Source organism: Pseudophryne corroboree, chromosome 1 (genome assembly GCF_028390025.1).
Source record: "Pseudophryne corroboree isolate aPseCor3 chromosome 1, aPseCor3.hap2, whole genome shotgun sequence".
Lineage (NCBI taxonomy): Eukaryota > Metazoa > Chordata > Amphibia > Anura > Myobatrachidae > Pseudophryne > Pseudophryne corroboree.
In genome coordinates this window covers 476,528,793-476,552,833 of record NC_086444.1, presented here as the reverse complement: position 1 = coordinate 476,552,833, position 24,041 = coordinate 476,528,793, and the positions used below count along the sequence as shown (strand labels likewise).

General features: G+C 44.2%; 1 protein-coding gene across 6 annotated transcripts in view; it reads left to right on the top strand.

The window, feature by feature from the left end:
• AOPEP (aminopeptidase O (putative)) overlaps positions 1–24,041 on the top strand; it is a 1,013,974-nt gene that overhangs the window by 666,546 nt on the left and 323,387 nt on the right. For all 6 annotated transcript variants that reach the window (XM_063913752.1, XM_063913753.1, XM_063913756.1 and 3 more), the window contains one exon: positions 21,835–21,895. In XM_063913752.1, coding sequence (XP_063769822.1) covers positions 21,835–21,895 — 61 coding nt within the window. The remainder of the gene's footprint in view (positions 1–21,834; positions 21,896–24,041) is intronic.

Here is a 24,041-nt window from a genome sequence, read left to right as displayed (position 1 = left end):
TTCTCAATAATAATCTAGTAATGACAGTAATTACCATTAAACCATTTTTCTCTTGTTACCAATACGCTGGTTTCTGTGCTTGTTACAGCGCGTCCTCTGCGATACTAACAGCCTCATGCCATATCACATGAGAGTTGTACTGTACTGAAGGCTGCTAATTGGTCGCCACAAATGGTAACTTAGTGAAAGCAAACGGAAAAGGAAATCTAATAAATTATCATCATAAATACACTTTTCTGATAATTCTCCCAGATGCATTTATGCCCAAAGCTGTTGGAAGAGAAGAGGCAACTGATTGGTCACCTGTAGGCTGTAGCAATGTTGAAATTCATGACACTGATGTATGCAAACCTTACTTTTTCCTCCTTACTTCAGACAGCTCAAGCTCCAGCAGAGTTGGTAGCCTTTATACAGTACCTAATTCAAAGGCTGAGGGCAGAACTTGCAGTACGTCATTTAACATTTTTGAAAAACATCACCAGTCCCCATGGATGTTGACAGTACACACAATCACCAGTGTTGGACAGCTGAACAAACTAGTGTGTCATTTTCAGCTTGGTGTCAGCTGAGTAAATGGATCTCTCAGAGCAAACTTCATTCATATTTATTTATTTATTATTTATTAACAGTTTCTTATATAGCGCAGCATATTCCGTTGCGCTTTACAATTAGAACAACAGTAATAGAACAAAACTGGGTAAAAACAGACAGACAGAGGTAGGAAGGCCCTGCTCGCAAGCTTACAATCTATAGGGAAATAGGCATAGATACACAAGGATAGATGCTACCTATTGCATAATGGTCCACCAGATTGCTAGGTTCTTAATGGGTTGTATGATGATACCCCACAAAGTTATCCAAGTGTCAGGAAAGCGTGAGACTAAAGAAAGACAAGATATGTGATGTTATGAATATTCTACAGAGGATGTAACTAGATAGGGAAGCACTGAAGGTTATGTGGGTGGGTCTGGAATTTGATAGGCTTGTCTGAAGAGGTGAGTTTTCAGGGAACATTTAAAGGTTTGGAGACTAGAGGCGAGTCTTACTGTGCGTGGGAGGGCATTCCACAGAGTGGGTGAAGCCCGGATAAAGTCCTGTAATTTTGAGTGTGAACAAGTAATGCATGTGGATGAGAGACGTAGATCTTGTGCAGAGCGGAGAGGTCGGGTAGGGAGATATTTTGAGATGAGTGAAGAGATGTATGTTGGTGCAGTTTGGTTAATAGCCTTGTATGTGAGTAAAAGTATTTTATATTTAATACGGTAGAATACCGGTAACCAATGGAGGGACTGACAGAGCGGATCAGCAGACGATGAACGTCTGGCAAGGAAGATTAGTCTCGCAGCTGCATTCAAAATGGATTGTAGTGGTGAGAGCCTATGTTTGGGAAGACCGGTCAGGAGACTATTACAATAATCAATGCGGGAGATAATGAGAGCATGGATTAGAGTTTTTGCTGTGTCTTGTGTAAGATAAGGGCGTATTTTGGATATGTTTCTTAGATGTATGTAACATGATCTTGAGACAGATTGAATGTGGGTAACAAAGGACAGTTCAGAGTCAAGAATGACACCTAGGCAGCGAGCTTGTGGGGTAGGGGTGATTGCAGAGTTCTCAACAGTGATAGAGATATCAGGTTGGAAACTACTATTGGCTGGTGGAAATATAATTAATTCTGTTTTGGAAATATTAAGTTTGAGGTGGCGAGATGTCATCCAAGATGAAATGGCAGAAAGGCATGCAGTGACACGGCCCAATACAGATGGTGACAAATCAGGGGAGGATAGGTAGATTTGAGTATCATCCGCATACAGATGGTACTGAAATCCGAAAGAGTTGATTAGTTTGCCAAGAGATGTGGTACAGATAGAGAAAAGCAGAGGACCTAGGACTGAGCCTTGCGGTACTCCAACTGAGAGAGGTAGCGAAGGAGAGGTGGAATCAGAGAAACGAACACTGAAGGAGCGATTAGATAGGTAGGATGAGAACCAAGAAAGGGCTGTGTCCTGAATACCTAGGGATTGTAGTGTTTGTATGAGAAGAGAGTGGTCAACAGTGTCAAAAGCAGCAGAGAGATCAAGGAGAATAAGTAGAGAGAAATGTCCTTTAGATTTAGCAGTGACCAAATCATTCACTACCTTAGTCAGTGCTGTCTCTGTGGAGTGTTGGGCACGAAATCCTGACTGAAGTGGGTCCAGTAGGCTGTGTGAGTTAAGAAAGTGTGTGAGGCGAGTGTAGGCAAGTCTCTCCAGTAGCTTGGAGGGGCATGGGAGCTGAGAGATGGGACGGTAGTTAGAGAGAGCGTTCGGGTCAGAGTTGTGTTTTTTCAGAATGGGAGTAATCACTGCATGCTTGTATAGAGAAGGAAATATACCAGTAGACAGGGAGAGATTACAGATTTTTGTTAAGGTTGGGATGAGCACAGTAGACAGAGCTTTACTAATTTGTGAGGGTATAGAGTCAAGGGGAGAGGTATTAGAGTAGGCAGATGAAAAGAGTGCAGATACTTCATCTTCATTTGTAGGATCAAAGGAAGAGAAGGTGTTAGAGGATTCAGGCAGGGAATTGAGCAGGTCACTTGCTGTGGAAGAGCATACCATTTCATTTCGGATCTTGTCAATCTTGTCCTTGAAATAGGAAGCAAGATCTTGCGCACTGACAGTGGCTGGTGGGTTAGGTGAGGGAGGGACAAGAAGTGATTTAAATGTATTAAAAAGTCGCTTGGGGTTAGAGGCTTGAGCAGAGATGAGAGATTGAAAATATGTTTGTTTGGCAGTGTCCAGAGCAGTACGATAAGAGTGGTAGGTGGTCTTATATGTGAGAAAGTCACTTGAACTACGAGATTTGCGCCACTGGCGTTCAATTTTTCGTGAGAGTTTTTGTAAGTGTCTAGTGTATTTAGAGTGCCACGGTTGACATCTAAGTCTACGTGGAGTGTGATGGGTAGCTGGAGCCACTTCATCAAGTGCTGTTACTAGAGTTTGGTTAAGGTGTGACACAGCGGTCTCCGGAGGATATAACTGCCTTCCCCTGAACTTCTCTGTATCACACAATTGTACATAATGACACAGAACAACCCAGGACAAGCACAATCGCAGGGAAGTATAAATTGATGCGCAAACAAATTGCAAGCATGTGATAGTATAGACCAGCAGAATGAGATCTGCTATGACTACACAATATACATGTACAGTATAATATCAAAATTCAGCACAGCGCCTAAGGTATCAGATTGTGGGATATGACATCACAATGCATACATATGCAGGGTAGCATATGGCATCAGTGACCACAAAATCAGAGGGAAGCAAATGAGAGCATTGAGAACCACATGAAGGTATGACAGTACATCACAGAGAATCACAGTACACAAGTAAGCATATAATACATCAAAAGCAACTTGAATTATGTGTCACCACATTTTTTGGACTGTAGAGGCTGGAGTCGGAGTGATGCATGGCAGCTATAATCACCCAGATTTACTGATGTTCTGCTGTCGCCATGTACTCTGTCAGGCATTTCTTTATATGAAGGTTTTAGCTTAAAGCATCTCGGTGAATGACAAAATCATAATGAGGTTGCTCACTAGCAGGGGCTAACAGAGAAGCCATTGACTGATTGGCTGGGGCTCACATAGGAGCAGCTCACTCATTGTTTGGGGGACATAGTTCACATTTAGATCAGCTAACCGAAGACAAATTAAAAATGATGCTGCTGCTACCTTGACAAGACGCGTACTGCACTGCCCAAGTGGATTTTATTTGTGTCTTCACATCATTCAACATGCTCCTAGTTTTTGTTCACACTGCGGGATGGTTCAAACAAGTCCAGGTTCACCAATGAAGTTTGATCAACACCTGTTTCATACTTGCAGATCCTGGGCCCAGTAGGAGCCACATGTGCTATTTGGAACCACAATACTGCTTAGCTGCACCCTACTAAATCAGGCTGAACTCTGAATTCTGGGTGTGTCAGAAAAAACACAGGCATGCCCAGGAGTTTTTTGGGAAGGTCTCTGACGTCACCGTAAACCACTTCCAGCCCATCTCAGTTGCAGATTAGTTGCAACCTCAGACCTGCTTACATTTGCTCAGACTGTAAAAAATCTTCTATGTTCCGGAAATTGCGTATGCATCTGCGAATGGATAGCAATCTGCAATGCATTTGCAAACTTGCATGGAGCATTTTTTCTTCCTGTCTGGGCCTTTCTTCTCGCAGACAACTGCAATTTCTCAGATTAGCGATCCATGCTGAATTAGGCCCAGAGTACAGTACACACTGCACATAACCATATCATTTATATGGACTGCCAATAAAAATTCTGTAAGGCTGAGGGAGCTGCATAGTCGCTGCCCAATGGCACCTGTCTCAGACTTTTGGGTTGCCTGGCAGAGCATACCCCTTTTTGTTGAGCAAGCACTACGTATACTCAGCTCCATGCTCCCGGAACCCCTCTTCCATGATATCATGACATCACATGTGCAGGGGACAGGGAGGTTCTGACCCAGCGCAGGGCCCGGAAGTTCCATGCTATGACCCTGCAGTCATGTGATGCTTGCAGTACATCAGTTTATGCAGGTACAGCCTTTCACTGTCAAATCTCCAGGCCAGATGCTTTGAATAATGCATTGTAGCCTAGGGTATCCATTCCCTTTAAGGTTTAGTTTTTGTTACTATACGGAAAAAAATAACAAACATCAAATGATGGAATATCTCCAACACTGTAATGGATTTTATTACCAAACAATAGCAAATCAATCAGTCACAGATTATTTTATATAGTCCATCTTCAAGAAAAACAATGTAGGATTTTGTAGCAGCAAAAGAAAAAAAATCTATTTAGAATGATGATGAAAACCTTTCTGTCAAATGATTTGTGTCATATAAGAAAATGTATGGCTGTGTTTTTGAAATATGATATTGCCATTAGTAGTAAACTGTGCCATGCTTTAAACGGGAATATTCTATTTCTTATACACACCTCCTGGTTTTCATTTTGCAAGTTTACACTATTATATATTTATGCTGTAGACCATGCTCTGTAACCACTTACCATGACCCTTGATTGACTAGAACCATTTTCCAATACTGCGTTGCCAAGCTATGCATAGTCTGTTGCCAGCATTAGGAATTTGTGGTTTTAATTTTACTGCTAGCTCTTTGTGGAAATTCTATTTCCATAGTATTCAGACATTGAATGAATGATCATTTCCTGAAAGAGAGAGTTCCTGATTTAGTGAAAATGTTCTACTACTGATAGTCTAAACCTTATGTGAAAATAAATCCTTGTTTCCCTTTGTTCAAGTAACAGAATATAATTACCCTAATGACATACAGCACTAACATGATTCACCTTTTAAAAAAAATAAAATGAAAAACAACTTTTATAAATATTTTTTTTACTTGTAAGCTGTTGAAGCACTCAGATCCGTAAAAGCAGCACATTTCTTGGCATGGATTCTTGATTTAAGATTAAAAAAAATCATTGTAGGGCTATAAAATGGTTCATCAAAATTTCAATTACCAAAGCATAGTCTGTCACCTCTCTCCCTCCACATTTGTTGCCATATCGATGTTCTAGTCTGCCATGGGCCATTCCACCAATCTGCTGGGATTTTTTAAGGCCATTTAACTTAAAATGGAATTGTGGGTCTGATTTTGAGTCACACACAGCGGTGTCCGTGTCGTTTGCCGACTCAGGGGGACATTTACTAAGCAGTGACGAGCGGATAAGTGAGCCAGTGGAGAAATTTCCCCATCAACCAATCAGCAGCTCTGTATAATTTTATAGTATGCAAATTTTAGCTGTTACTTCAGTGCTGATTGGTTGCCATGGGCAACTTCTCCACTGTCTCGCTTCTCCGCTCTTATGACTGCTTAGTAAATGTCCCCTTAATTCAAATACCTTTACATTTCCTTCCCTGGTGTACAGACTGAATGTGCATAACTGAGACATCCACCCTGAGCATCTTTATATGCTGAAATACGGCTTGGTGCAACTTTAGATGCAACCATTGGTCGCACCTTCGAAACTAGCTCCAGCCAAATTTTAGGTACAGGTTTGTCCGCCACAGTATGGCCTGTAATATGAGCGATTATGCATTTGACCTTGCAACCACTTCAGTGACATGCCTTCAACATGCTGATGAGACGAACCATTCCCATGTATCTGCAGAGCCACCTCCCAGTCCCCACCTAGGAATGCCCAGCACATTTACAAGACATTTCTGAAACCATGTGTATCAATCGCAACTGCGACTCTGTGACGCGGCTTGGGGGCTATTGCAATCGTAGCAAAATATGCGATCACTAAAATCACATGCTAGAGCCACCCAGCACAAGATAAGGCCGCCCACCATGTGTGGCGTTTCCCCAGGTTGCGATCACAACTCAGTTGCGATTGCAAAAACCTCAAATAGAGGTTGACCCCTGCCTACAAAGCATGGCTGCATATGCAGACAGTCCTGCACCATGTTTCCTATCGCAGGAAACGTAGGCGTCATCATCGGGTCGCCCTGGAAACGGCCATTACACCCCTGCGTTTCTTACTCCTCCTCCAAAGCCGTGTCACGCCTGCCACCTTTTAATCACTATGCAATCGCATCCTTCTGGCTACGCACAGACTGCATCCTTCTGGCTATGCACCGGATGGAAAAATCATTTAATGGTGAGTGAGTTGCGAACGGATTTGCAGCTGACCGGCGTTCTCAGAGATTTTTGGAAGGCATATGCAGACTTGCACAGGGCGGGTTTTCACTCTGTCTGGGCGGCGACTATCTGATCGTAAACCTCTGCAAATTCGCAGAAGAGCGATCAGGTCTGAATTACCCCCATTATCCTCTGTCTTGAAAAAAAAGTAAATATATTCCTGGTAAATTTAATATATTAATGAGTTAATTGTGATAGAATCTCATGGTGCCCCAATCTTGTCTTGCCGTCCTAATAAATAAATTATTATAGCCCCCACTATAAATTAAATGGTATTGGCCATCTAATAAAATAATACATTAACAAAATAATAGTGGCTCCTTTTTAAAATAATAAACTTATATTAGATACATATTAAAAAGTTAAATTCATCTTGGCTGCTTATTAAGTAATTAATGCCCAATAATGAATATGTTTATATCCCTACTAGCTGGAGTACCCGCCTTTGCCCGGGATTTTAAGAATGTTTGTTTACAAAAATTAATGAAAATATTAAACTCACAGTATAAATAACATAGTATAACAAAGCATGTAAAATGTTATACACATCAATAAAATTAAAGCCCAACGTGCTGCTGGGGGACCGTGCTACTTCCACTATATAACTCAGTGTGTGGGTTCGTGCTACCTCCATTCCCCTCCTCACATCATGTCACTGCCCCTGTCACATGCAGCCCTGTAATCACTGACATATCATGCATGTCCTGATATAGTCTGTGCTGCTGGCCCACCCCTAGGTGTGCTCTTGGTGTGTTACCCCCACAGTGTTTGTTCCCAGAGTGTAAGTTATATGTGTAGCAAGTTTTCTTTAAATTGCTCCTGGCATTCCAGAGTTATGCTGTCTGCTGAAAAACTCTGTGCTGCTGCCTGAACCCTAGGGGTGTCTGACCCACACATTGTTTGTTTCCCGAGTGTAAGTCATATGTGTACCCAGTTTGTTGTAAATTGGTCTAGCCATTTGGGAGTTATGCTGTCTCCTAAAATACTCTGTTCCACTGTCCCACCCCTAGGGGTGGTAGGGGTGTTTTCGAGATTGTAAGTCAGATGTGTACCAAGTTTGGTGTAAATTGCTCCAGGCCTTCCATAGTTTTGCTGTCTCCTGAAATACTCTGTGCTGCTGTCCCACCCCTAGGAGTGCTAGGGGTGTCTGACCCCCACAGTGTTTGTTTCCAGAGTGTAAGTCATATGTGTACCAAGTTTGTTGTAAATTGCTGCAGGCATTCCAGAGTTATTCTGTCTGCTGAAATACTCAGTGCTGCTGCCTCACCGCAAGGGGAGGCTTCCTCCCACAGTGTTTGTTGCCAGATTGTAAGGCATATGTGTACCAATTTTTGAGTACATTTCTCCAGCAATTCCGGAGTTATGCTGTCTCCTGATATACTCTGTGCTGCTGTCTGCTCCTCTAGGGGTGCTAGGGATTTCAAATTGTTTTAGTTGCCTCCATGTTTTAATACGCTTGTATGTGAAATTTCACGATCTTCGCTTGTAAACTGTGGATTTGTATAGAAAGAGAGAATGACAGATTTTCATTTTTATATATTAGATATAAACCTTGTTGTTTTTTCTATTCTGACAATCCAGACAGCTCATGCCACTTTTCTGGCGATTTGGTTAGCACTGCTTACAGTTTGGGACTTTGCAATCCACACATCCCATGTGGTTTAACTTATTAGCCATCAAATTGCTGGATAGCAAATCTGGTGGTTTAATCCATGGGAATAAATACTAAATGACGGTGGACGGGATGCTGGCAGTTGTATGACCGACAACGGCATCCTGTTGCACAGAATCCCGATAGGTCAGGTAAGTATTCTTACCCTCCTAACCCTAGCCCTCCCTTCCTGCAGCCAAACCACAACCTTCCTCTCCCACCGCCCTCCCCGTGGGTGCCTAAATGTAAACACTTCACCCTTAGCCTAAACCTAACCGTCCCTTTCCTGTTCTCCTTGGTATAACTCCAGGGTAGTATACTGTATATTAGAGAGGCTGGTGTACGTTTAATATGGGGTTGTACCAGGCAGGGGCTGGCTGGGCAGGGTGCCATCTGCCCCCCGGGTGAGTGCAGTTTAAGTGTTCCAGGGCCACCTGACTGCGGAGGCAGGCAGAGAAAGCTCCCGCTCCCCCATGCCACTGCTCAGCTAGAGACAGGTATACTATAGAGTAGCACAGGTGTGAGATTTTTGGTAAACTCGCACCTAATTGAATGTTTATACAGTACATAGGTACTGTCCGTTATTTCAGTAGCTATTTAAACCACACCCACATTACACAAATCACACCCCCAAAATTACTGTCATGCCCATTTTTGCATTGCATTCCCTGTGAAAATCTGGGCCACTTGCTTAAGCCTGCCCCCCAGTCTGAAAGTTGCCAGCCAGCCACTGGTACCAGGGGAGTACCCCAGCAATGTACCATTCAGAGAATTAAACACCATAGAATTTAGCATTTCTATCGTACCGCCCAACACTTTAGTTGTTGGTGAAAAAATAGAAGAGATAAATGTTTAGGGCTCTCTGCAAAGTGAGAGTTGTTATGTGTAGGACACATGTAGTCAAAATATGTTATAGATGCAAATCACAATAAATTATTTGGCAACAATTACTATACTGTACATCCGTTATCACAAAAATTAAATTTTAATTATTACTTACAAAGTTGTGACTGGGATCTTGCTCTTTCCTATACACAGCAGTACTTAAATCTTCTGATAAACATTGACGGTCTTAAGGTGGGTACACACTAAGCGATATAGTAAACTATATTGCTCATTTTCCCCTCCTGAGCGATATAGTTTACTATTACGCACAATGTGTATGCCACCACTGACGAGCGAAGCGCGACCCCGCAGGTCATTAATGACCCTCCATCTCAGCCGTGCATGCAGCTCAATTTGGACTCATCGTCCAAAGCTGCATTCTCCAGCCGGCTACAGCATGATGTCACTGCAATATCAGTCCAGCCCGGGTGGGAAAACACTAGGTGATGTCGCTCACCGAGCTGCTGAGCCTCACCAATTGGATTGGTTGTAGCCCATAGAAACCGAATTTGGCTACTCAAGCTCTCTGCTTGTTGCATCCTGGTCTGGCAGTTCCAGGGGGAGGAAACACCTCCCAAAGGGACTGCATGTAGTGTCTGTGACTGACAGGTAGGACTGATACAGTAGGTAGGACATCCAATAGGAAGTCACTGCCAGTCACAGTGAAGCCAGTGCAGTCACGGACTGCATCTGGCTCACTGACACTGAGCGGGGTGATGGATTTTACTGGGTAGGCTGCAGTCCTGCAGCCCATAGGTAAAATCTACCACTGGATACTTTAATTGCAAAGTTTCCAGTGCAGAAATCCTTAAAGCAGGAGAAAGGGGATGGGGCAGGAATAGGTGGTCAAACATTGCTGTGATGGGGCCTCTCTTGTAGAGTTGAGGCCATGTGCATTCAGTTTCACAGAGAATACATGATATACAGTATAGAACAAGCATCTCCAGGTTCAGTCCGAGTAGGGTTACTATACCATACCTGTAAGCTGGGACGCTCATGGATTACACACGTTCTGTAGCTGATTATAACCAGACTTGAAGTCAGCAGCCACATAACCTGTGTAGGTCGTTAATGTACCAGTTTAAAGGGATAGTAAGCCTAAGTCTGAGCTGTATTTTAGCTAGAACTATTAGGTCACAAGCTGTTTTTCCTGCACATAGTGCTAAGAATCTGCCACATGAGATACACCTGTCTCTTCTCGGCCTCACCTGTCTGTGCTTGTCAGTATCGTCTGACCTGATTTACTGTCTGTAAGCACTGCTAAGCTTGCTCTTTTTACAGTTATCAAAACAAAATATTTCAGAAGTAATAGGATGCAGAGACTGGAAAGTTTAAATTACTTGTCATCTTCTCTGAAAATATCCTGCACTTAACCCACTGAAGGAGCTTTTTTGAATGTGAAGACGATCCCATTAAACAATAAACGTCAACTTTTATCTCCTATAATCGTTCTATTTTCTCTGAAAATTTTCAGCAATCACAAAATTTGTATTGTATGTAAAAATGTTCTCATGCTACACACATATAGAGGTGGGACGGGGGATAGATGCAGATTCATGTAGACTCAGTATAGTAAGTACAATTTTGTATAATTGTGAGCTAATGTAGACTAGCTCAGAGATACAAATACCCTGGTCCACCTAAGAGCAGGTATAAATAATGGTTGCCAGCAATAGCTAACAGCTTGTGACTGATTGATGTGGGTTCACTTCTATGCGCTTTCTTCATTACTCATGTATACATCATATACATTTTATTTTCATGTTTTAGCAGTTTTATTTTTATTTCTCATACAGTTGTATCTGCTGTATTAGTGAGGATTTTCTAGTCTTATTGTGACTGGGATGCAAGTGGTCATGTCGATATTTATGATGTTGATCAACAGTTATGATGTCGAAATTGTTGACATCTTCAGAATGATGTCATGTTCACAACGACATGTTATAATAGTAATAATTTTATTTATATAGTACTCTTTCTCCCATGAGACTCAAGGCACTTTACAGATGTCTAAAAACATAGCACATGGTACAAAGGATTTCGTATAACAGCAAATCAAAAAACCACACAGAACAGTAAAAAAGGGAAAACGTAGAGAGTAGGCAAAATGCAGGCTTGGAGCAGTCATTTTGGGTAATAAATTCCATGGGTCATCTATTCCACCCACGAAAAGTACCAGATGAGGCAGCCATCTTGGGCGCACTATGCAGGGTTACGCAGGGTTACCATGAGAGGGATAGGTTGCACCTAGAAGAGATGACGCAAAATGGGGTAGTTGCAGCATCCTAACGTTAAAAGTAGGGCCCCATCATAACGTCAAGTCCATGCATTTTTTATCCCAACGACGAGCGTACCAGGTGAGGCAACCATGTTGGGCACAATAAAAAAGGAGATACTGTAAGCCATTCAGGGACCAAAGGTATATATGGGAAAGCTGACTTGTGTAGTAGTGATATACCCTGTATGAATAGATAAAAATGTAGTACATTCTGCCCATGGAGGAACCATCCTCTGGGGCACACTGCATAGGTTGCTACTGGCAGCATGTGCAGTAGTGAAGATATAGCAAACAGGGATAGCATAAAGTGGGGATGAAGTACATAGTACTGGAGCATAAAGAGAAAAAAAAATATCGATAACACATAATAACATTCAGATATGTAAATGGGATCTGTATGAGATCTCGGCAGTCGGGATCCCATCGGTCAGGAGACCGATGCCGGGATCCCAGGGACGAGCGCAGCACGTTCTCTTGCGGCTTCACTGCGCTCGCCACTTCGGGCACAGTGGCAGCCTTTGGTCGCCACAAGGTTCTAGTTCTTCTCGGGTGGTGGCGTGGACCACCACCCAAGTGGGGGAACTATCTGGTGGTTGGGACTCCAACCGCCGGTATTCCAGCTTCGTGATTCCGACATCAGTATTCTGGCAGTCAATTGACTGCCTCCAATGTAAACAACTGTGACACAACAGGTATGAAATGCAGACATTCTTAGAATGCCAACAGTTAGGATTAGGCTGAAGGAACAGAGGGTTAGGGAAATGCTTCGGGAAGGGAAAGTAGGGTTAGCCTGAGGGAGAAGGGTTAGGATATTAGGGTCAGGGGTTAGCGTTACTCATCACCAGAACTGCTGCAGGATTAGCCGGAAATAACCATAAGCTCACTGCCAGACCTAGAAGAAAAAGCTGGACTCGTCGGACCTGTTGAACAAGGTAAGTTCCGCTGGACTACCAGGAACAATTTGTTGACATTCTAATCATGTCTACATGATGAATGTTGACAAAATATACCCAACCTATTGAAGCCTAATAGTGTTTGCGTATTTCACAAGCAAAACATATGGTTAAAAACGTGCTAATCTCTGGTTAGAAGGTTTCCACAGAGCCTCTCAACACCATTTTAGGTGCTCAGGAGGTTCTGGGTGTTATCCTGTTCTTTCATTAGGACATATTTAAAACTATGCAGTTTATATGTGCAAACATATTCATGCAGTAAAAACAAAAGGCACACATGTAATATAGACAGTCCGTTCTAGAAAGTTTGTGATTGTTGCTTGAAACCAGGAACATTTGGCAACCATGCATTTTTTTTTTATATATATATTTTTTACATTTCTGTTTATTGATATCAATAAAGTCAAATATAACAACAGATTTGAGGAGTAGTCAATTATCATTTGGAAAATAAAACAAGTATAGATTCATATAGCATTGTAATTTTGACAAAAAAATTGTCTCAATCTGCAGTATGTAGCAATGTTAGCATAATCTAATAGCAACCACCACCCAGTGTAAGGCATGCCTTTATTCATATAATGAGATATAACATAGACCCCTTTCACATCTCCAATGCCGGATCCCACCCGGGAATTGGAAACGGGTCCTTCCCGTGTGGGATCTGGCATTGGAGCCTCAGCGCTGGCTTCCTGACCCGGCAATTTGCCATGCCGGTTGCCATAGCGGCGGGGAACAGAGCTGGCGACGGGGGTGGAGACGACACTGGGAGATGAGCTCATCTCTGCGCCGCCTCTCTCTATGTAGTAAATGGGTCCCAGGTCGCATCGACCTGGGAACCCGTTTACACTGACTCGGTATTCAACCCGGGAATAACCCTTCTTATTACCTAGGTTGAATTACCGGGTCAGGCGACCTGGGAATTCTCCAAGGCTCCTTTCACATCGCACACTAACCCGGCAATATGCCAGGTCGATACCGGGTTATTTTTGAGAAGTGAAAGAGGTAATAGATACTTTAAAGGTACATAGTGGAATGATAACAAACATTTGAAACACTTTCTATATTCCGTTCACATCTATTTTTGGATATTTTATGTTCTTTTTTGCTTGTTAATAAGAAATGTTATACTTTTTTTTTTTTAAACGCATTTTATTGGAAGGATCACATATGAAATGGTACATAAGACTTGCAAGGAAACCTTGCCAATTGCAGTAACTGAAAAGATTGCATTGAATAACAACAATAGTAAGTGATCCAGGGTTTTATATATTAGAACCATAGATAATTCTCGCAGCGACTGTGTGGCTATCCGTCAGAGAGAATTGATAAGAGAGAGAAATGGAAAGAAGAGAAGATAGAATAGGAAGGAGAAAAGGGAAAAAAAAGAGACTAGAGAAATAGAAGAAGAGTGGAGGGGGGGGGGGGGGGGGGCCTCCAGACTCAAAGCTATTAAACTACATGCATAAATTATCAGGTGTCAAATGGAGAGACAGCGTGTTGTGAAGCTAGCCAGGGGGATCAAATGATTTAGAAGAGTTGCGAATTATAGCTGTCATGTATTCCATTTTGTATACATACCATACTCTTGATACAGAGGTGGAACTACCGCCAGTGCGTTGCACTGGGGCCCGCCTCTGTCCAGGGTCCCAAAGCATGTAATGAGTCAAACTGACTCATTACATGCCGCTGTGCGCTGCGGGCAACCGCAGCACACAGCCGCCCGGAGAGAGGAGAGGAGCAGCGGCACGGGTGAGAAGGAGGAGGAGGGAGCCGAAGGAGGGAGCCGCAGCAGCGCTTTACTACTGGTGGAGGCGCTGCTGCTGCTGGCCCTCTGCTTCACTATAGGCTGTCTTCCGAGAACAGCCTATAGTGAAGCAGAGGGGCAGCAGCAGCAGCGCCTCCACCAATGACACAGCGCTGCTGCGGCTCCCTCCTCCACCTCCCTCCTCCTCCTTCTCTCCAGCCCGGGAATCGTCTGACGCTGCACCGAGGAGCCTGAGCCAGCGGAGACGCCGGAGAGGGTAAGTATAATTCTTTCTTTCTGTCTCTTTCTTTCTGTTTCTTTCTTTGTTGGGACTGCCTGCCGCAATGTGTAAAAATGGGGGACTGCCTGCCGCAATGTGTAAAAATTGGGGACTGCCTGCCGCTATGTGTAAAAAGGGGGAATCTGCCTGCCGCAATGTGTAAAAATGGGGAATCTGCCTGCCGCAATGTGTAAAAATGGGGGACTGCCTGCCGCAATGTGTAAAAAGGGGGAATCTGCCTGCCGCAATGTGTAAAAAGGGGGAATCTGCCTGCCGCAATGTGTAAAAAGGGGGAATCTGCCTGCCGCAATGTGTAAAAAGGGGGGACTGCCTGCCGCTATGTGTAAAAATGGGGAATCTGCCTGCCGCTATGTGTAAAAAGGGGGAATCTGCCTGCTGTAATGTGTAAAAAGGGGGAATCTGCCTGCCGTAATGTGTAAAAAGGGGGGCGCTGTCTGCCGTAATGTGTAACAAGGGCACTCTGTCTACCGTAATGTGTAAAAAGGGGACGCTGTCTGCCGTTATGTGTAAAAAGTGCACACTGTCTGCCGTAATGTATAAAAAGGGGACGCTGTCTGCCGTTATGTGTAAAAAGTGTACGCTGTCTGCCGTTATGTGTAACAAGGGCACGCTGTCTGCCGTTATGTGTAAAAGGGCACGCTCTCTGCCGTTATGTGTAAAAAGGGGGACGCTCTCTGCCGTTATGTGTAAAAAGGGCACGCTGTCTGCCGTTATGTGTAAAAAGTGCACGCTGTCTGCTGTAATGTGTAAAAAGAGGAATCTGTCCGCTGTAAGGTGTAAAAGGGTCTCTACCTGGTGTAGTGGTGCTACTGTGCGGAGTAATTTGAAGAATGGAGACTACTGTACACCGTTTCATGAATTGGTATTATTTTGTGGCCACACCCCTTCCCCACGAAGCCATGCCACTATGTATTTTTGCGCGCGCCTACGCCGCGCACTGCCCCTGTTTTGCATGCAGGGGTGGGGCTCCGATGCCGTTTCTTGCACACAGTGCTAAAATGTCTAGTTACGGCACTGTTGCTAGGTATCCATTTCTCTGGCCCTGAGCAGGTCCCCCTCACCAGATCCTCTCCAGGGGTGAGGGGGTGGACTTGGATGGGATGTGTGTGGGGGGGGGGGGGGCAAAGCATTTTGTCGCACCTGGTCCCACCGCTCGCTAGTACCTCCACTGTCTTGATATAATTATCTGCATGGGGGAAGGTGTTAGGCTTTTCCAGTTTGCAGCAATTTGGCAGGTCATAGCAGAAACTATATGACAAAATAATTTATTTTGGTGTCTGGTGAGGTTAGGGAGAGTCAAGGGAAGCAGAAAGTATTGGGGATCAAAGGGGATATTGGTTTCAAATAGGTGTGAGAGCAGAGAAGAGATCTCCCGCCAGATACTGGAAAGTTTCGGACAAGACCACCAGATATGCAAAAAAGAGCCCTCAGCAGCACACCACCTCCAGCACCTATCTGAAGTGTCTGGAAACATGGCCTTTAGACGAGAAGACACATAGTACCAACAATATAATAATTTATAAAAGTTTTCTTTTATCTTAACGCAAATTGAACTGGAAGCAGCGTTCTCCCATATCTCAGCCCAGTCCTCACTATCCCAGATCTGATTCCCAAGCTAGTTCATGAGTATCTCGGTTAGGGCCAGAATCTTCACTCAATAAAGCGTAGGTACTAGAAATTAAACCCGTAGTTGTAGAACGTTTCCAGCAAATATATTCAAAGGTGGATAAGTGCCTGTTAGTGAGAGTTGAGGAAATTGTGGAGTAAAAGTATCGAATTTGGAGAAAGCGAAATAAGTCTGAGGTTGGGATTGCCGTCCCGTCGCGAATATCTGAGAACTGAGGAATGCTAGCCTCAGTAGTTATGTCATTAAGGTAATATATGTTGCCCAGAAGCCAAGTAGTGAAGGAAGATCTGCACAGGCCAGGGGGGAAATCCGGGTTATGAAATAGTGGAATCAGGGGGGATGGGTGTGGGGCCAGTTTAAATTGTCTATTTACCGAGTCCCAAATGGCTAGTGAACAGTGCACCACAGGGTGAGAGAGGACCGCATGAGGGTGTCTATTCCTAGGGAGACAGAGTAGTGAAGACAGTGTAACAAGACCCATCTCCTCGGCCTCAATCTTCACCCAAACCTTCCCCCCACCTCCCGAATTGCACCATTGCACGCAGTATGAGAGCTATGCCGCATAGAAATATTTCCTAAAGTCAGGGATACCCAGACCTCCCCCTCTAGAAGGGCGCTGGAGTAATTTAAGTCTAATACGTGGGCGTTTACAATTCCATATAAATTGAGAATTTAGGCGTTGAAAAGTTTTGAAAACGTAGGGAGGAATATATATCGGAAGGGTTTGGAACAGGTATAAGAGTCGAGGTAGCACGCTAATCTTAACAGAGTTTATTCTGCCTATCCATGAATTGTAGTAGTTAGACCATTCGAGTAGGTCAGTTTTGATATTTTCTAAAAGACAGGGTTAGTTTACCTGGAACAGCTGATGGTGATTGTGTGTTACAGGGTAGCAGAGATTCAAGATCGGGTGTAGTATATTATGCCGGCGGTCGGGCTCCCGGCGGGCAGCAGAACGACAGCTGGGCGAGCGCAAATAAGCCCCTTGCGGGCTCGCTGCTCTCGCCACGCTGCGAGCACGGTGACGCGCTATGCTGTAGGCGTTGTGATATAGAAGAAGAAGCAGCGGCCTCATCTGGCGATGATGCAGGAAGAAGGTCAGGCTGAAACCTGAAGCATGAAAGGGAATCCCCATCTGTACTGGATTTGCTACTGACGTAGAATCCTAGTAACAGGTTGGAGGTCTCGTCGCGTTTGGATGGTAGAGGGAGCCAGATCTTGAAAGACTTGTGTTTGCATGTCTCGGAAGGGAATCACTGGAGAGTCACGGATAGAAGACAGAATCCTTTCTTTTATACGAAAATAGTGTAAACGGACTATAACGTCTCTTGGTGATTGAGAAGAGGAAGAAGACGTAGGGCCCCTCACCATCTCTTAGGTCCGGCACAATATGTTTAAAGAAGTCTTTCAGGAAAGATGACAGAGAGGGGCCAAGGACCGACTCAGAAATGTTATACTTTTCAATGAAAATGATAAAAGTTACATTGTATAGCTGTCAGTTGCTCTTCCCTCCTCATGTGACAGACAACGCATACAGTATGTGCAGAGACGGTCTTAACAATAGCTATTAAAGTAATAATACAAAAAATGAAAAGAACTATACAGGATAACTAAACTATATTTTTAATTATTCTTCCTGTTAACTGTGCATCTTTTAATGTATAATAATAATCTTGTCCTTCTCCAGCTCAGGCAGCAGCTTTAGTGTCTTTCTCTTTTAGGGGTCTATTCATGAAGAAGCAGTGCCGTAACTAGACATTTTAGCGCTGTGTGCAAGAAATGGCATCGGCACCCTCCCCTTAACGCAAACCAGCGGCAGTGCGCAGCATAGGCGCGCACAAAAAATATAGGGGCGTGGCTTCATGGGAAAGGGGTGTGGCCACAAAATAATACCAAGTCATATAATGGTGCACAGTAGTCTCCATTATTCAAATGATTCAATATCACAGTAGCGCCACTACACCAGGTAGAGCCGCTTTTACACATTACGGCAGACAGCGTCCCCTTTTTTACACATTACGGTAGACAGCGTCCCCTTTTTTACACATTACAGCAGACAGCACCTCCTTTTTTACACATTACGGCAGAGAGCGTCCCTCTTTTACACATTATGGCAGGCAGAGTCCCCCTTTCCCCCTTTAACACAGTACGGCAGCCAGTCCCCCTTACAACTCCTCCTTCCCTTATAGTGTAGTGTAGTGAAGTGTAGTGTAATATAGTGTAGTGTAGTCACTTACGTGCTGTTGCGGGCGGCGGCGGCTTCACGGGGACATGCGGCTTCAGCAGCAGAAGTCTGGTGGGCGGCAGCGGGAGGGGGGCCAGGCTGCCGCTGGGCCATTGAGAAGGCTGCACAGACGCTGCAGCGGCTTAAAAACTTCCTCTGAACTTGAAGCCGCCCGCCTGCCTGTGTCCAGCTTCAAGTTCAGAGGAAGTTGCGGAACACAGATGGGTGGGTGGGTGGCGGCGGCTTCAGCAGGACACGGTCGGGTGGCGCCGCCATCAGCGGGACACAGGCGATGCCGCCTTCAGCAGTCTGGGCCTGGAGCTAGCAGGTGTGATGCCCGATGGTGCGCCCTCAGTGCATTTGCGCTGTGGGCAAGGCACCATCGGCACACACCTAGTTACGGCTCTGTGAAGAAGTGAAAAGTATGGAGAAGTGAGCCAGTGGAGACGTTGTCAATGGCAACCAATCAGCATTGAAGTAACATTTAGCATTTGCATACTATACATTTGTACGGAGCAGCTGATTGGTTGCTATGGACAACTTTTACACTGGTTTACTTCTCCACTCTTTTCACTACTTCATGAATAGACCCCTTAACCACTTAACTGATGATTTTTCCCTTCAAAACCATTCATCACATTTTTTAAATAATGTTTAATTTAATATAGTTTAAAAAGTATTTTTTAGAATATTTAAATACTATATTATGCACATCTGCCGAACGGATCGCCTCGTCAAAAATTTGGGGATACAGTAGGGTGGAGCAGTTGCATGTCATCTGCCCATGCCAGTTAAGTGGTCTTCTACTTTTTTTGCTTCATTACTGCTTAATCTTGCACTCTCTGAGTTGTCCATCCAGTAAAGCCAAGTAACAGGGACAGGACGTAATGTTGTTGGGGACAGTGTTAGACTACTCATGAGACATTGAGCCCAGCAGGCAGCAATTTGTACTTTATTGTGTCTTACAGTACTTTGCTATCTCTCTATTTCAGTCCTGTCACTCACTCTACCATTTCTCCTCCCTTTGTTCAGCACATGTATATGGGCCCTCATTCCGAGTTGTTCGCTCGGTATTTTTCATCGCATCGCAGTGAAAATCCGCTTAGTACGCATGCGCAATGTTCGCACTGCGACTGCGCCAAGTAACTTTACTATGAAGAAAGTAATTTTACTCACGGCTTTTTCATCGCTCCGGCGATCGTAATGTGATTGACAGGAAATGGGTGTTACTGGGCGGAAACACGGCGTTTCAGGGGCGTGTGGCTGAAAACGCTACCGTTTCCGGAAAAAACGCAGGAGTGGCCGGGGAAACGGTGGGAGTGCCTGGGCGAACGCTGGGTGTGTTTGTGACGTCAACCAGGAACGACAAGCGCTGAACTGATCGCACAGGCAGAGTAAGTCTGAAGCTACTCTGAAACTGCTAAGTAGTTAGTAATCGCAATATTGCGAATACATCGGTCGCAATTTTAAGAAGCTAAGATTCACTCCCAGTAGGCGGCGGCTTAGCGTGTGTAACTCTGCTAAATTCGCCTTGCGACCGATCAACTCGGAATGAGGGCCATGGTCTGAATGTGGCAGCTGAACATCAATAAACCACCAGTAGTGTACACCCGCCCGTGTAACGCTGATAATTAGCCTGTGACGTACAACAGGGCTGTGTTAATAAACTGCAGTGTGGTAAGGGATCTGTACAGCATGCATGGGCTCTGTGAGGCAGAGGATATATGGAATATGCATCTCCAATATGCCAAGGGGCCTGTGGAATGTTGTAAGAACTCTGTGCTAATGTTTTGAAATCTGTTAAGAGGTCTGTGCTGTGTGCCAATGAGTCTGCTTTATGAGCATGGATGGTGCCAAGTTTCCTGTGCAATCCACTAAGGTATCTATGTGGTGTCGCAGAGAGACTGTGCAAATGAGGCAATGTAAGGTGGCTGGTCAGTTCTGTAAGAGACTTTCATGTGGAAAGTAATCTGAGTAAATGTAGCTATGCAATGCTACAATTAATGTGTGCACATGAGGTATTCAATGTACGGCCTTCGAGCTGCTGTGAATCTACACATCCCAGCATGCCCCGCCACAGTTTTAGCATGCCCTAATAGTAAAACTGTGGCAGGGCATGCTGAGGTGTCTAGTTCCACAATATCTGGAGGGCCATATGTTGAATACCACTGCAATATACTACTGGGTTGTAGTTTATTTTACTGCTATCTTTTTTTTCTTCTGGTAGTATATACAGTACAAGTGGTTCCCAAACTATTTTGAATCACGGTGCACTACAGGATCAGAATTTTTTCACAGCACCCCAATTCCAAAAGTTTCTTATTGAGAAATTCAGAAAGAAAATATTAAATTAAGGAAATTGTGTTTATATGTGATCCTTAGGGTCAGTTACAGTTTGTGGAGAGGGACAGGATTCGCTTCTGTGTGTCCACATGTTTTTTGATTGGAAGCCACAAGCATTGGTTTTGCCAATAACATTGACCATAAATAATTTGAATTGGTCCTGGGGTACCAACCCAGGACACCCCTACAAGTGCCCCGAGGCACCCTGTTTGGGAACCACTGGTATATACTAAAATATTACATACTGTACCTCCAACATTTTAGCCTTCAAAAACATCTATATGTCTCTACACAGCCAAGTGGGTGATAATTAGATTTGATATATGAAACACCTATAGTGTGTACACCAATTCAGTCATTCATCTGTACAGATTTCTATACAGATGTGTCCTAATACACTGATGCTCATGTCGTAACTAAGAGCCTCTCTCAGTGTGCCAGGTCCTGGGTAACTTGGCCAAACACCACATGTACATCTTACTTGCATAAATACAACAACTGGAAGTGACAAAACGACTTTGCTAGATTATACTGATCAGTTTGCTGTGCAACATATGTGCATCTGTGTGTGACTGAGTCTGAATCTGTGTAAGTGCAGGTTTTTCTCACGCCAGGTTCCCTTGTTCTTCATCTGCGACTTTGTATGTGTTTAAATATAATTCCTGTGTGTATGAGGACACATACAGTATGTAGCAGACACTAAACAGGGGTCTAGTATGGTATGCCGGCGCCCAGGATCCCGACCACCGGCATACCTACAGCTGGGCGAGCGCAGATGAGCCCCTTGCGGGCTCGGTGGCGCGCTACATGCGCCACGCTATTTATTCTCCCTCCAAGGGTGTCGTGGACCCCCAAGAGGGAGAATAGTTGTCGGTATGCTGGGTGTCTGGATTCAGGCGCCGGTATACTGAGTGCCGGGAACCCAATAGACGGCATACTGACTACCACCCCTAAACAGGTATAGCTGTCCGAGTGTCTGTACGGAAGGCAAGAGGAGCATTTATGAGGCAAGGTATTGCTAAGCCGCAATCCGGACTGTTTTCTCTAAAAACTGAAAGGCAAAATATATTCAGTTTGGGTGTGCAATCTATGCTAATTCTTTCTCTTTCTCTCATAGACGTGGTCTATCTGTTGAAGTCATCTATAAAGTCTGGCTTGACACTCCTGGGATGCCAAAGGTGAATATTAAACATTGTGTTAGCAAGAATTACTGGTAAAACATGAAGCATATTTTCCTAGTAAAACTAAAGTACTTTCTGTAGTACAAACTTAATATGAGTTGGCAAGTTGTACACATTGTGCACTGTGTATATTGTTTTCACATGTTATGTACATTGGTAGCCACAGTTTCACCCCCTAAATATAAGATAGTAAATAATGTGGTACTCCTAGATTCTGCGTTTAAATCCACTAAAACCTGAAAATGTTATTCACTGAATTGTGGCTAACACAGCGCAATGTATATGCTATTCATAGCTTGTTATTCCTCTGTACAGACAATGAACAAAGGGAGTTGTGTCTGTCGCCACTTTGGCTGCTTCTTGTCATATTTATAGTCCTGTCTGGACCTGGCATTATACCCTTCCCTTAATGATGTCACACGTATTCCTCGTAACCAGAGCACATTCCCCTGTATTGCATGGGGATTATCACACCCTGGTAAGATTGACAGGAGTACTATGGGAAAAGGTAAAAATATTGGGTGTGGTTCATCAAATCGACAGTATCTAGGTCGACAATGTTTAGGTCGACCACTGTAGGTCGACAGTCACTAGGTCGACATGGATGGAAGGTCGACAGGGTTTCTAGGTCGACAGGTCTAAAGGTCGACATGAGGATTTTTTTTTTTTTTGTCGTTTTCTTCGTAGAGTGACCGGGATCCCAAATTAGTGCACCGCGTCCCCTCGCTTCGCTCGCCATGCTTCGGGCATGGTGCCTTCGCTCCGCTACCGCTTCGCTCTGCACAGATTACCGTTCCAATCATAGTCCATGTGGATCGTTAAGTATGAAAAAATTCAAAAAAAGAAAAAAATGTGAAAAACTCATGTCGACCTTTAGACCTGTCGACCTAGCACATGTCGACCTAGAAACCCTGTCGACCTTCCATCCATGTCGACCTAGTGACTGTCGACCTACAGTGGTCGACCTAAACATTGTCGACCTAGATACTGTCGATCTTCAGACCGGATCCCAAAAATATTATGGTGAAGAGAGATTAAGCAATGGCAGTTGTAGAGAGTGGTGGGACCTGCACCATCATAGGAAGTATGTAAACGTCCATAACAAAAATCTATCATACTGTACATTCATCCCTTATTGTTTACATCAGATAAATACCCAGATGTGTGCTACACATTCATTCCAGCAATAAGCATGACATTGGAATGAATAGTATGCTGGATAGATGATATGACATGGGATTTAGTATTAATGACTGCCCACTAGACATGTAACAATGCACTGATTTACCGGAAATGTCTGGATCATTGCATACAGTTAGTGGTGTCTGTGAGGAGTGCAAAATTGTTCATCTTCTGATGGCAGGGTGGATCAGGCATTACTTATCAAAAGAAGGCTGGATGCATCTTGTATTGTGTTGAAATGCATCAATTCTGTTATATGGGACAAAATATCTGAATAAGATTTAAGGAGGGTATATTTACTAAAGTGTGAGTTTTTAGTAGTGGAGATGTTGCACATAGGAACCAGTCAGATTCTAGCTATTATCTTCTAGAAGGTGCTAGATAAATCTGATTGCTATGGGCAACATCTCCACTTCTAAAAACCCGCACTTACCTCCCAACTTTCTCATACGTCCTAGAGGATGCTGGGGATGCTTCAAGAACCATGGGGTATAGACGGGATCCGCAGGAGACATGGGCACACTATAAGACTTTGAATGGGTGTGAACTGGCTCCTCCCTCTATGCCCCTCCTCCTCCAGTTAGATTCTGTGCCCAGTGAGACTGGATGCACACTGAGGAGCTCTCCAGAGTTTCTCTGAAAAAGACTTTATTAGGTTTGTTATTTTCAGGGAGACCTGCTGGCTACAGGCTCCCTGCATCGTGGGAGTGAGGGGAGAGAAGCAGAGCAACTTCTTAAGAGTTCAAGGGCTCTGCTTCTTAGGCTACTGGACACCATTAGCTCCAGAGGGTTCGATCACTACGGTACGCCTAGCTGCTTGTTCCCGGAGCCGCGCCGTCACCCCCCTCACAAAGCCAGAAGATAGAAGCCGGGTGAGTATGTGAAGATCAGAAGACTTCAGTGACGGCAGAATAGGTACCGCGCTGCGCGCCATGCTCCCACACATAACACAGCACTGCAG